This window comes from Chiloscyllium punctatum, chromosome 4 (assembly GCF_047496795.1).
Source record: "Chiloscyllium punctatum isolate Juve2018m chromosome 4, sChiPun1.3, whole genome shotgun sequence".
NCBI lineage: Eukaryota > Metazoa > Chordata > Chondrichthyes > Orectolobiformes > Hemiscylliidae > Chiloscyllium > Chiloscyllium punctatum.
In genome coordinates, this window is record NC_092742.1 from 1,998,215 (window position 1) to 2,011,481 (window position 13,267).

General features: G+C 41.7%; 1 protein-coding gene across 4 annotated transcripts in view; it reads right to left on the reverse strand.

The window, feature by feature from the left end:
- tmem63c (transmembrane protein 63C) overlaps positions 1–13,267 on the reverse strand; it is a 400,240-nt gene that overhangs the window by 224,878 nt on the left and 162,095 nt on the right. For all 4 annotated transcript variants that reach the window (XM_072567924.1, XM_072567925.1, XM_072567923.1 and 1 more), the window contains 2 exons: positions 7,201–7,238; positions 4,091–4,233 (listed from right to left, as the gene is read on the reverse strand). In XM_072567924.1, coding sequence (XP_072424025.1) covers positions 4,091–4,233; positions 7,201–7,238 — 181 coding nt within the window. The remainder of the gene's footprint in view (positions 1–4,090; positions 4,234–7,200; positions 7,239–13,267) is intronic.

Sequence of the window (13,267 nt, forward strand, 5' to 3'; positions counted from 1 at the left end):
TCATTTTTTAAAAATTTGACCTTTCCGGGCCTAACTCCGGAACAGGTATCCGTCTTAAATGCTCCCCTAACAATCCAAGAAATACTTGATGCAATCAGGCAACTTCAGAGCGGTAAGGCACCTGGCCCAGATGGCTGTCAAGCTGAATTCTATAAAGAATTTACAGGAGTATTGGCTGGTCCACTTATGGACATGTATAACTACGCATACAGTCAGGACTGTCTCCCGCCTTCGTTGAAAGAGGCAAATATCTCTCTTATCCTTAAAAAAGGAAAGGACCCAGAAGATTGTGCATCATACAGACCAATACCCTTGCTAAATGTCGATTTTAAAATCCTTTCTAAAACGTTAGCATTAAGACTAGAAAGGGTACTGCCACATATTATAAAGGAGGATCAGACAGGGTTTATTAAGGGCCATAGATCATCCAATAATACTAGAAGGGTTTTGAATATGATTCAAGCCTGCCATCAGGGGCCTTTTTTTTCTTTGCAAGAAATGCTAAGTATCTACCTGGTTTGTCGCCAAATTCATATAACCTTTGTTTTGCAAATAGTATTTCCCTCTTAGATACCAGGAGTAGTAGTCTCATTAGATGCAGAAAAGGCATTCGATAGGGTCGAACGGTCATATTTGTTTTACACATTGGAAAGGTTTGGCGTTGGAAAGGTGTTTACCAAATGGGTCTCAACATTGTATAGTGATCCCAAAGCAGTTGTGGTTACCAATGGATTAGGTTCGGATAACTTCAGTGTGGATAGGGGCTGCCGTCAGGGATGTCCTCTCTCGCCATTGCTATTTACGCTAATAATTGAACCACTAGCAGAAGCTGTACGAGCTGATCCGTATAATGGCCCCGAGGATTTGGATAGGTAAACATAAAATTAGCTTTTATGCAGATGATGTTCTTCTATTCCTCAGTAATCCTCTGAGGTCCGTACCTCGCTTAATCCAAGTTATTAATTTATTTAGTGCATTCTCAGGCTATAAAATTAATTTCTCAAAATCGAAGGCTATGCCAATGGATGGCCTTGCTAGTATATCCCACTTAGTGGATGGATCCCACTTTCCCTTTCGGTGGTCCCTGGAGGGTTTCTTATATTTAAGTATTTTTATTACCCCAGTATTTGGTCAGTTATACAAGGCTAACTTTGTGCATTTACTGGAAAGGATAAGGCAGGACCTCCAGCAATGGGGAGACCTTCCAATTTCCTGGCTGGGTAGAATAGCACTAATTAAAATGAATGTCCTGCCCCGTCTCCTATACCCTATGAGAATGCTTCCGATGACGCTGCCGAGGCTGGCTCTATGTAAATTATATGGCTGGTTGGGTTCCTTTATCTGGAATCATAGACGGCCCCTCATTAAGCTGAAGAAGCTACAGCTTCCAAGGCAAGGGGAGGTTTGGACTTCCCAGATTTTAGGAAATATCAATTAAGTTCCCTATTAAGTTACATAGCTGATTGGGTCTTGTCTGACCCACAATCAATCTGGCTGGACATCGAGGCTTCTCAAGTAAAATGCCCACTTATTAATCTTTTATTTTCAGACAAGAGGAAAATCATTACGGATCACTGTAAAAACCCTATAATACTAAACACAATTAAAGCTTGGAATATAATGCGGCAAAATGAGGGCAGCTCACATAAAACATCCCCCATGCTCCGATCGTGGGAGCATGGGGATTTCAACCGGGGTTAACAGATGCCACTTTTAAACTCTGGAGATCCAGGGGTATCTCATGTCTAGGGGACCTATTTAAAGATGGGGTCCTGATGTCTTTTGAACAGCTGCATCAGAAATTCGGATTACCTATTGGAGACCTCTTTCGATACTTCCAAATTCGAGATTATATACAGAAGAAGACTATGTTATTAGATCGTCTTTATAAATCAGATAAAGAATGTAGAGTGCTACGACCAATGGGGGTATCTTCCGTCAGTACTATTTATCATTTACTACATGATGAAGTATCGGGAGATATGGACAATCTGCTTAAAACATGGGATCAGGATTTGGGACTAGAAATCTCTATAGAAACGTGGAATGACATTTGGGAAAACTCCAGAAGAATCACCATCTGCAACAGAACTCAGGCTATCCAGCTGAAGGTACTTCATAGGGCCCATATAGCACCGGATCGATTGGCAAAATTTAAGGCAGGAACATCTCCAATGTGTCCCAAATGTAAAAGAGAGGTGGGCACTCCTGTACATTGCCTATGGACCTGTCATAAGATCTGTAGATACTGGACTAAAGTAGCAAGTACCCTGACAGAAATTTTAGGAACGGAAATTAAAGTGGACCCTGTATCTCTCCTTTTGGGCTTTTCGAACTTACCCTCCCTAGATATGCACGAGAAGAGATTATTTTCTATTCTCTCTTTCTGTGCAAGGAAAAATATTTTGGTAAACTGGGTGGCTGAGGGACCCCCTGGACTTTCAAATTGGCACAGATTAATTATGGAATGTATTGCCCTTGACTTCCTTACAAATATGGTGCACCGAAAGACTGAATTATTTCATAAAATATGGCAGCCCTTCTTGAATTATATGAATACAGATATTTCGGCTATCCTAACAAGGGCTTTTATTTAATTGAGATTATGAACATGGCTGGTCTGGGGCCCCTTGGGAGAGAAATCCCCCACGAATACGGGTTTTGTTACATTTGATGTTAACACATTCCGAGCATGTATCTCACTATCCAATTTCTGTGTTATCCATTGGTTTTTTTTTCTCTTTCTCTTATTTGAATAATGTAAGAGACTTCATTATACACTCTGGTTAGTTGTAGGTTAGATTAGTAGTTAGTTGAGTTTTGTTTTTTTTCTTGGTATTTTTCTTTTGTTAAATTTTGGTATTATTTATTTGAGATTTAATTGTATATCAGTGTTTGTACTTGAGATTTTTATTTATTTTTGTAAACTTGTAAAAATGTAAAATTTCCAATAAAAATATATATTAAAAAAACTCTGATTTCTCTACAAAGATGCTGCCAGACCCGGTGAATGTTTCCAGCAATTTCTGGTTTTGTTTATGATTTCCAGCATCCACAGTTCATTCAGTTTTACATAGTGCCACTCTGACCCCCAGTGCAAACGGTAAAGACAAAAGAACTTGTTGGTGGCTGGGGCAAGGAAAGAAAATATCATCTGATTTCCTCTTTTCAAAACCCATTTTCGATTCATTTATAGCCATAACTTATAAATAAGTGGATCTTTTGATTATGTGTAAAATAAATGGAGGAACATTTCAAAGCCAAATTTATATTTAAAAGAAAATGATCATAATCAATGTAAGAGCTTATAATGAAGTCAATCTGGACCCAGGCTCTTGTCGTGTTGCTGCTCAAACACGTTACTCAGTACCACATCCTATTTGATTCTAATTTCCTTGAGTTACCATCTCCCTCCACTTCCTGAAATATTGCTATACAAAATAACCGCTCAATTCACCTACCATCTCCTTATTTCCCAAACTTCATTCCCCATACTCATCTTTTATAGGACTAATCTCACTTTGTTAATTCTTCTTTAAGACAGCCAAACAAGCTCTATCTGTGTTCATACTTCGAGCTAGCGTTTTCTGCTATTCAAATTTTCTCCTCTTTATTAATTTTAGCTATTCTTTGTTGTTCTGATCTGCTTCGAGAGTGTGGTACTGGAAAAGCACAGCAGGTCTGGCAGCATCCGAGGAGTTTTCTTGATGAAGGGTTTATGCCCAAAACGTCAATTCTCCCGCTCCTCAGATGCTGCCTGACCTGCTGTGCTTTTCCAGCACTGAACTTTCAACTCTGATCTCCAGCATCTGTCGTCCTCACTTTCTCCCTGTTCTGATCTGCTGCCCATTTTTGCTCATTTCTACTTGTTTCTTTGAGTTTGACACTATCTTTAACAATGCCCCCACACTTTTTTATCCCACTATCTTCATGTTACTCTTCCTTGCCTCCCATACTCCACATTTTCCCAGAGCTGTCCCTACAATCTCACTAGTCCCTGTTGAAGTTACATCTCCTGCGCCAATGTCCTGGAGCCTGAGCCCCTGCTCCAAACTGCTTGCCCATGCCGCCCTGTCCCAGACCGCCTTACCCAACAGGTCCCCAGAGAAGTTGACAGGAAGCACAATGGCGATGGACAGGACACAGACCACAGTGAGGAGAACCAGGATGTGTCGTTGAAATGAGAGGTAGATAATGGCATCGAGTCCACACTTGTACTGAATCTCATCGTCCCTTAAATCAAAAACACCAAGTGAGTACCAAGCAAAGACAGTTCCATCACTATCTTCAGTTCATCCTCCCACCACATTTTTCCTTACCTATCATATAATAAACCCAGTGACAGAAAGTTTCCAAGCCTCTCTCTGTAGACAGGATGTGTCCTGGTGGACTGGAGGATTGTAAATGTGATGCCAAAGTTTAAGAAAGGGGCAAAGGATAAGCCAGGAAACTACAGACCTGTCAGCTGCACATCAATTGTGGGAAAACAATGAAGGCCATAATACGGGATAAAGTCAATAATACACACAGAGAAAAATAAGTTAATACTAGATAGTCAACATGGCTTTGTCAAGGGCAGGTCATGTCTGACAAATTTAATTGAGTTCTTTGACAAGGTGACATAGGTAATGGATGAAGGAAATGATGTCGATGTTGTATATTTGGACTTTCGGAAAGCATTTCATACAATGTGACATGGCAAGTCAGTGAGCAAATTACAAATGTTTGGTATCGATGGGTCCTTGACAGAATTGATTAGAAGTTGGCTAAAAGACATAAACAGCAGGTAGGTATAGACGGGCATTTCTCAGATTGGAGACAAGTTGGAAGTGGTGTCCCTCAAGATTACTTTTTCCTGCATTCATTCATGAAATGAGGGCATCACTGCCTAAGCTAGGACTTATTACCCATCCCAATTTGCCAGAGGGCAGACAAGAGTCCACCACATTACTGTGGGGCAGGAGTCACATGTAGGCCAGACCAGGTAAGAATGGCAGTTTCTTTTCTTAAAAGGACATTAGTGGACTAGATGGATTTTTCCCAACAATCAACAATGGTTTCATGGTCGCCAGCGGACTCTCAATTCCAGAATTTTATTGAATTCAAACTTTAGCATCTGCCATGGCAGGATTCAAACCCAGATCCCCAGAACATTATCTGGGTCTCTGGATTAACACTCCAGCGATAATACCACTAGGCAATCACCTCCCCATAAATCAGCATTTGGGAGCATTGCTTTTTCTGATTTATATAAATAATTTGGAGATGGGTGTTCAGGGAAAAGTCTCTACATTTGCCCATGATACAAAGCTAGAGAGAAAAGTGAATTGTGAGGATGACACTGAACTATTTCTGGCACCTGGCAGATGAATTTCAATGCAAAGAAATGTGAGATAATACATTTTAATAGAAGAAACATATAGATACAATACAAACCTAATGGTACAACTTTGAGGGGAGTATAGGAGCTGAGAGACCTTAGGGTTCAATGCATAATTCTCTGAAGCTGGCCAGGCAAGTTGAAACAGTTGTTAAGACCGACTTACAGGACCCTTGGGTTTGTAAAAAGAGATATAGCATGTATAAGCAAGGAAGAGATGCTGCATCTCTACAAATCATTGGTCAGAGCATATTTGGAGTATTACACTCAGTTGGGCAGCTTACTTAAGTAAGGATGTGACAGTCCTGGAGAAGGTGAAAAGGTGATTTACTAGAATGATATCAGGAATGAGGGATTTTAGATACAAAGAAAGAAACTGGGATTATTCTCTGCTGCAAGAAGAATAACATAGAACATAGAACATAGAAAAGTGCAGCACAGAACAGACCCTTTGGCCCATGATGTTGTGTCAAGCATTAATCCTAATATAAAATAACTTAACCTACGCACCCCTCAACTCACTGCTCTCCATGTGCATGTCCAGCAGTCGCTTAAATGTCCCTAACGACTCTGCTTCCACCACCACTGCTGGCAATGCATTCACAACTCTCTGCGTAGATTCTTTATGCAGGGTAATATTCTGTTTCCAATAGCTGGTATGTCAGTAGCTTGGGGTCACAGTTTCAAGATTGTCAGCAAGAGAGTTAGGAGTAGGATGAGGAGAAACCTCTTCTCAGAGAGTTATTAGGATTTGGAAAGCACTGCCTGGGAGAGTAGTGGAGGCAGAATCCATTTGTTGTAGGTAATTTGTTGTAGGTAAAGTAATGCACAAATTCCAATTTAGCAGTGGATAAGACACAGTTTATTGAACAAAAGCTTCTGAGAAAGGCAATGTGCCTTTAACCCTAACTACAGATTTTGACCACACCGTCTCTCCCTGAACAAAATGTACAGCAGATTTTTACACTCTTGATGATCTGTAGACACAATTCCCTCAGAGGCCCACCCCCAATTATATGCTTTTAGTCACATACACACACAGTCCTTTTGAAGCCCACCCCCAGCATATTCTACTTCACAGAGAAGATTTCCAAAAAGAGCTGGTTATATATTTGAAAGTGTTGAATGTAGAGGGCTTTGAATGGGACTCGCTGGATAGCTCTTTGGGAGCCAGTACAAACAGAATAGGTTGAATGCTTTCTTCTGTACTGAAACATTCTATGACTCTAATCCAGAGATCATCCTCTGCCATTTCTACTGCACCAAGTGTCCTCAGAGAATACTTTATATTCAAAAGCAAAATATTGAAGATATTGGAGATGATGAAAGATTGCTTATCTGAAATGTTAATTGTTTCTCTTTTACAGGTGATACCTGACCCACTGAGTATTTCTAGCATTTTCTGTTATTCATTTCCTATAATGATCATATTATCTTACTTAGGAATGTTTTTCCTCGTCTTCCTCTTTGCCTCCTCACCCACTGCCATTTTTTTTTCCTTCCCCAGTGCTTCTTAATTCAAATGGCTCTTCAACATCCTGTTCATTTGTTTGCCATTTTACTAGTTTGTGTTCTTCTTCAGAGGCAGTCTTTCTTTTGGAGTAGCTTTTATTTTTCTTGAACTGGTAAAAATGCCCCAATAACCCATGCTGACACTGCTGTGTTATCACATGGTCAGCTCCCTACATTTTCCAAATCAAATACTCTGGTACCAGGCTAAAGACCACAACTCATCACACTTGGTCTAGACTGCCGTAAATAGTGTCCATCCCTCTTACTATTCACAAAATGAAAGCACAGATTATTAGAGTTTAACTTACCTCATGTGATAGAGTGTGGTCAACCAGGAACAGAAACCCTGCAGACAAAATATACAAATCAAAATCAGAATTCACCAGGTGCAATTAAAATCAGAAAATTATAATAAGCAATTTAGGATGGTCATCTCAGGATTACTCCCAGTGCCATGTGCCACTGAGGCTAGGAATAGGAAGATAGTACAGTTAAATAAGTAGCTAAAGAGCTGGTGTAGGTGTGGAGGAGGCTTCAGAAATGTGAATCATTGTGTCATCTTCCAGGACATGTGGGACCTGTACAAGAGGGACGGGTTGCACCTAAACTGGAGGGGCACCAATATTCTGGCAGGGAAAGTTGCTGGTTTCACTCGAGAGGGTTTAAACTAATTTGGCAGATGGCCATGAAATGTCTTTGGCAAAAAGGATTAAAGAAAATCCCAAGGCATTTTTTACATATATGTATAAATACAAGATGAACAGTTTGCCCCGTGGAAGCAATTAGGATCAAAGGGACCTTGGTGTGCATGTCCATCAGTCCCTTAAGGTAACAGGGCAGGTGGATACAGTGGTTAAGAAAGCATATAGGACATTTGTCTTTTTAAGCTAAGGAATAGAGTTCAAAAGCAGTGAGGTTATGCTGAAACTGTATAAAATGTTGATTAGACCACAGCATCCAAGGAGCTGCCTGACCTGCTGTGCTTTTCCAGCACCACTCTAAAATAGACTCTGGTTTCCAGCATCTGCAGTCCTTGTTTTTACACAGCTAGAGTATTGTGTGCAGTTCTGGGATCCACATTATAGGAGGGATGTGATTGCACTAGAGAGGGATAGAGGAGAGATTTTCCAGGATGTTGCCTGGGCTGGAGGGTTTCAATTATGAAGAGAGATTGGACAGACTGGGGGTGCTTTCCTTGGAGCAGATGAGACGGAAGGGAGGCATGATTGAGGTGCATAAAACTATTGGGGGCATAGATAGGTAGACAGGAAGGAACTTTTCCCCTTGGTGGAGGGATAACTGACCAAGGGACACAGATTTACGTAAAGTAGTGGGAGATTTGGAGGAGATGTAAGGAAAAATCTTTTCACCCAGATGTTGGTGAGAATCTGGAACTCACTGCCTTTAAGTTTGGTAGAGGCAGAAACCTTGATAATATTTAAAGAGTATTTAGATGTGCACTTGCAATGACAGGTGTACAAAGCTGTGAGCCAATTGCTGGAAAATGGTATTAGATTAATAAGGTACTTGTTTTAGAACTCTATCCTTCACTTGGTAGAGTGAAGGACCCTTCTCAGCACTGTAGACCTCTGTAACTATATACCTGCACATTAACACTTCAGACGTATCTTGTTTCTCAACCACAGTGGATTTCCCTCCACTGTGGTTGGCAAAGCCCTCGATTATCTTTGTTCCATTCGCCCTTTTACCTCCATTTTCCACACGGCCCAAGGCTCCCAAAACTCTTCCAGGTGAAGCAGAAGTTTATAATTTAGTGGTGTGTACTCATTACTCAGAATGGGATCTGCTATGCATGGTCGAGGCCAAATGTAGACTGGGTATCCTCTTTACTGAATCACAGAATTGTTTGGATGTCGAAGAAGCCTATTCAGCTGATCGTATCTACACCAGCTATCCATTGAGCATTATGACTTAGTGTTATTCGCCAGCGTTATCCATAACTTTGCATATTGTTTAAATTGAAATACTGCCTGTTCAAAGCTTCAATTCACTCCGCCTCCACCACAATTCCAGGCAATGCAATTCTGATCCAAACTATTTGCATAAAAGGATTTTTTTCCCTCACATCACATCTGCAAACCTTGCAAATCACTTTAAACCCTTCTTCTTGATCTTTTTACAAATGTTAATAGTTTCTTATCTACATTATCCAAATCTCATGATTTTGAAAACCTCTACCAAATCTTCTCTTAGTCTTAACTCCAAGAAGGAGTCTCAACTTCTCCAGCCTATCCTCATAATTTAAGTGTCACATACCTGGAACCATTTCTGTAAATGTGTTTTGCACACTTCAATACATTCACATTCTTCCTAGAATGTGACTGTACACCATACTCCAGCTGAGGTCTAACAACTATCTTGTATCAATTCAGTAACACATCATTGCTGTTATACTTTTTTGCCCCTATTAATCAACGCTGTGATATTCATAGAGTTGTACAATATAGAAACTGGCCCTTCAGCCCACCAAGTCCATGCCGATCAACAAACATCCAACCAGTCATCCCATTTTCCTGTACTTGGTCCACAGACTACTGTGCCCTGACATTTTAAGTATTCATTCATAGAAACATAGAAAATAAGTGTAGGAGTAGGCCATTCAGCCCTTCGAGCCAGCACTACCATTCAATATGGTCATGGCCGAACATGCAATCTCAGTATCCCATTCCCGCTCTCTCTCCATACTGCTTGAGTCCTTTAGCTGAAAGAGCCACTACAGCTCCCTCTTGAATATATTTAATAAACTGGACTCGACAGCTTCCTGTGGGAGAGAATTCCACAGGTTCACAACTCCCTCAGTGAAGAAGTTCTTCCTTAACTCAGTCCTGAATGACCCACTTATTATTCGTAGACTGTGATCCCTAGTTCTGGACTTCCCCAACATCGAAAACATTCTTTCCTTATTGAGCCTTTCCAGACCCATCATGATTTTATATGTTTCTATAAGATCCCCTCTCATTCTTCTACCCTGTAAGTACGAGCCCAATCGACTGAGTAGAGTAGCTTTTATTTGTCCTTTGTACCGTATACAACTGATACAGTAAACATGAGACAGTGTTCCTCTAGCACAAACTATATACTCGTACATGGCATAAAGTGCATAAGAAGTTCAAAATACACAAGTTACAGTGTAAGAGAAGAATGACAAATAATAGACATTTTACTTGCAGCAATTCAAAGTCGTGCAAAGAATTTCAGACAGGAAAGAGTCCAATCATACAGTGTTAAGGAGCTTGATGGCTTGGGGGAAGAAACCGTTGCACGGTCTGACAGTGAGAGACCGAATGCTCCGGTATCTCTTGCCAGATGGCAAGAGGGAGATGAGTTTAAGTGATGGGTGTGTGGGATCTTCAACAATGCTCTTAGCTTTTAGGATGCAGTATGTAGAGTATATCTCTAAAATGGAGGGGAGAGAGACCCTGGTGATCTTCTCAGCTGTCTTCACTATCCGTTGTAGGGTCTTACAATCTGAGACAGTGCAATTCCCGAAGCAGGCAATGATGCAGCAGCTCAGGGTACTCTCCATCAGCGGCACAGTGGTTCAGTAGTTAGCACTGCTGCCTCACAGCGCCAGAAACCTGGGTTTGATTCCTGCCTTGGCTGACTGTCTGTGTGAAGATTGCACATTTTCTCTGTGTCTGTGTGGGTTTCCTCCAGGTGCTTAGGTTCCTCCCACAATCCAAAGATGTGCAAGTCAAGTGGATTGACCATGCAAAATTGCCCATAGTGTTTAGGGATGTGTAGGTTAGGTGCATTAGTCTAGGATAAATGCAGAGTAATAGGGAAATGGGTCTGTGTGGATTACCCTTCAGAGGGTTGGTGTGGACTTGTTGGGCCGAAGGCCCTGCTTCCATACTGTAAGGATTCTGTGATTCTATGATTCCAATGAACCCTCTGTAGAATGTGGTGAGGATGGGAGTGGGAGGTGGGCCATCCTCAGCCTGCACAGATAGGAGTGACGCTGCTGGGCTTTCTTGGCTTTGGAGCTGATGTTGAGGGTCCAGGTGAGATTCTCTGCCAGATGTATGCCAAGGAATTTGGTGCTCTTCATGATCTCCATGGGGGAACCATTGATGTCCAGCAGACTGTGGTCGCTCTATGCCCTCCTGAAGTCAACAACCATCTATTTCGTCTTGTCCTGAGTCATTCCTCATATGTCAGTCCTGCCATTCTGGGAATCAGTTCGATGAACCTTCACTGGACTCCCTCAATAACAAGAATGTCCTTCCTCAAACCAAAATACTCAAGGTGTGGCCTCATCAATGTCCTGTATAACTGCAGCAAGACATCATTACTCCTATACTCCAGTCCTCTCACTATGAAGGCCAGCATGCCATTAGCTTTGCTCACTGCCTGCTGCACCTGCACGCCAACCTTCAGTGACTGTTCCACCATGACACCCAGGTCTCATTGCACTTCACCTTTTCCTAAACTGCCATCATAATAATCTGCCTTCCTGTTTTTGTGACCAAAGTGGATAATGTCACATTTATCCACATTATATTGCATTTGCCAAGTATTTGCCCACCCAGCCAGTCTGTCCAAGTCACCCTGCAGCCTCTTGGCATCCTCCTCACAGCACACACTGCCACCCAGCCTAGTATCATCTGCAAATTTGGAGATATTGCTTTCAATTCCTTCATCCAAATCATTAATGTATATTGAGAATGGTTGGTGTCCCAGCATGAACTCTGTGGCACCCCAATCATCGCTGCCTGCCACTCTGAAGAAGACCCATTGCCAAAAGCCTTTTGGAAGCCCAGATATCTGGACTCACAATCTTAGCTTGCCCTCTCTCCATGAATGCTGGCTGACCCACTGTGATCTCTAGCATTTATTGTTTTCAGCACACATTCCAGCATCTGCAATAATTTTCTCCTGCATCTACTGATTCATCCTTGTCCACTTGAATAGTCACATCCTTGAAAAAGTCCAAATGATTTGTCAGGAAGATTTCCCTTCAGTGAATCCATGCTGACTAGGAAGGATGCTGTCACTGCTTTCCAAGTGCTCAGATGCTTCTTACCCACTGCGAATGTACCTGACTCCACCACCTTCTCGGGCAGTGCATTCCATATTTCTACCTGCCTCTGGGTGAAAACATTTTCCTCAGATCCCACCTAAACCACTTACCTGTCACTTTAAACTTATACCCTCTGGTCTCAGGCACAGCTGCCACAGGGAAGAGATTCTGATGATCAAACGTGCCTATGCCTTTCATAACTCTATATATTCCAATCAGACTTCTTCTCCATCTCCCCACACCCACACCTACCCCCAAACCAGCCCAGGGAAAACAGACCCAGCCATATCCTGTATCTCCTCATAATTGAGACTTTTCATCCCAAACAACATCCTGATGAATCTCCTCTGCACACTTTCCTGTGTGTTCACATCCTTCCAATAGTGTGGTGACTCGGACTGCACACATTATTGCATCTGTGGCCTAACCTATGTTTTATAATGTTGTAACAAGACTTCCTTGCACCTATATTCTATGCCCTGGCCAATTAAAACAAGTATCCCAAATGCCTTCTTCACCAGCCTATCTACCTGTGCTGAAACTTTCAGGGATCCATGAACTTGTATACCTAGGTGCCTCTTTTTTTCAGTATTTCCGAGAGACCTACCATTCATTGTGTATATCCTTCCCTTACCAGACCTCCCAAAATGCATCACCTCATACATATCGGGATTAAATTCCATCTGTCATTGCTCTGCCCAATTTACCAGCTGCTCAATATCAGACTGTCCTAGGATCATCCTCCTTATGATTAACAACACCACCAATTTTCATGTCATCTGCAAACTTAGTAACTGTACCTTCCACCTTCACATCCAACTCGTTGATGCACAGAAGTAACAATAAGGGTCCCAGCACCAATTCCTGTGGTACACAGCTGATCACAGGTTTCCAATCACAAACCAACCCTCCACCATCACTCTTTGCCTCCAATCAACAGGCAATTTTGGATCCAGTTTGCCAACTTTCTTGGATTCCATGGTCTCTTCTATTTTGGAACAGCTTTGCATCCAAGATCGCATCAAAGGCCTTACTGAAGTCCAAATAAATCACATTAAGTACACTATCCTCATCAATATATTTAGGTATCTTTTCAAAAGATTCTATTAAATTAGTCAGATAGGATCTCCTTCCAACAAATCTATCCTGATTATCTCTCATCAATCCCTACTTTTCCAACTGTTGACTAATCCTAACCTGCAGAATTTTTCCCAATCATTTCCCTACCACTGACATCAGACATACTGGTTTGTCATTACCTGGCCTATCTCTGCTGGTCTTCTAGAACAAAGGAACCCCATTAGCTATCCTCAAGTTACTTGGCACTTCAC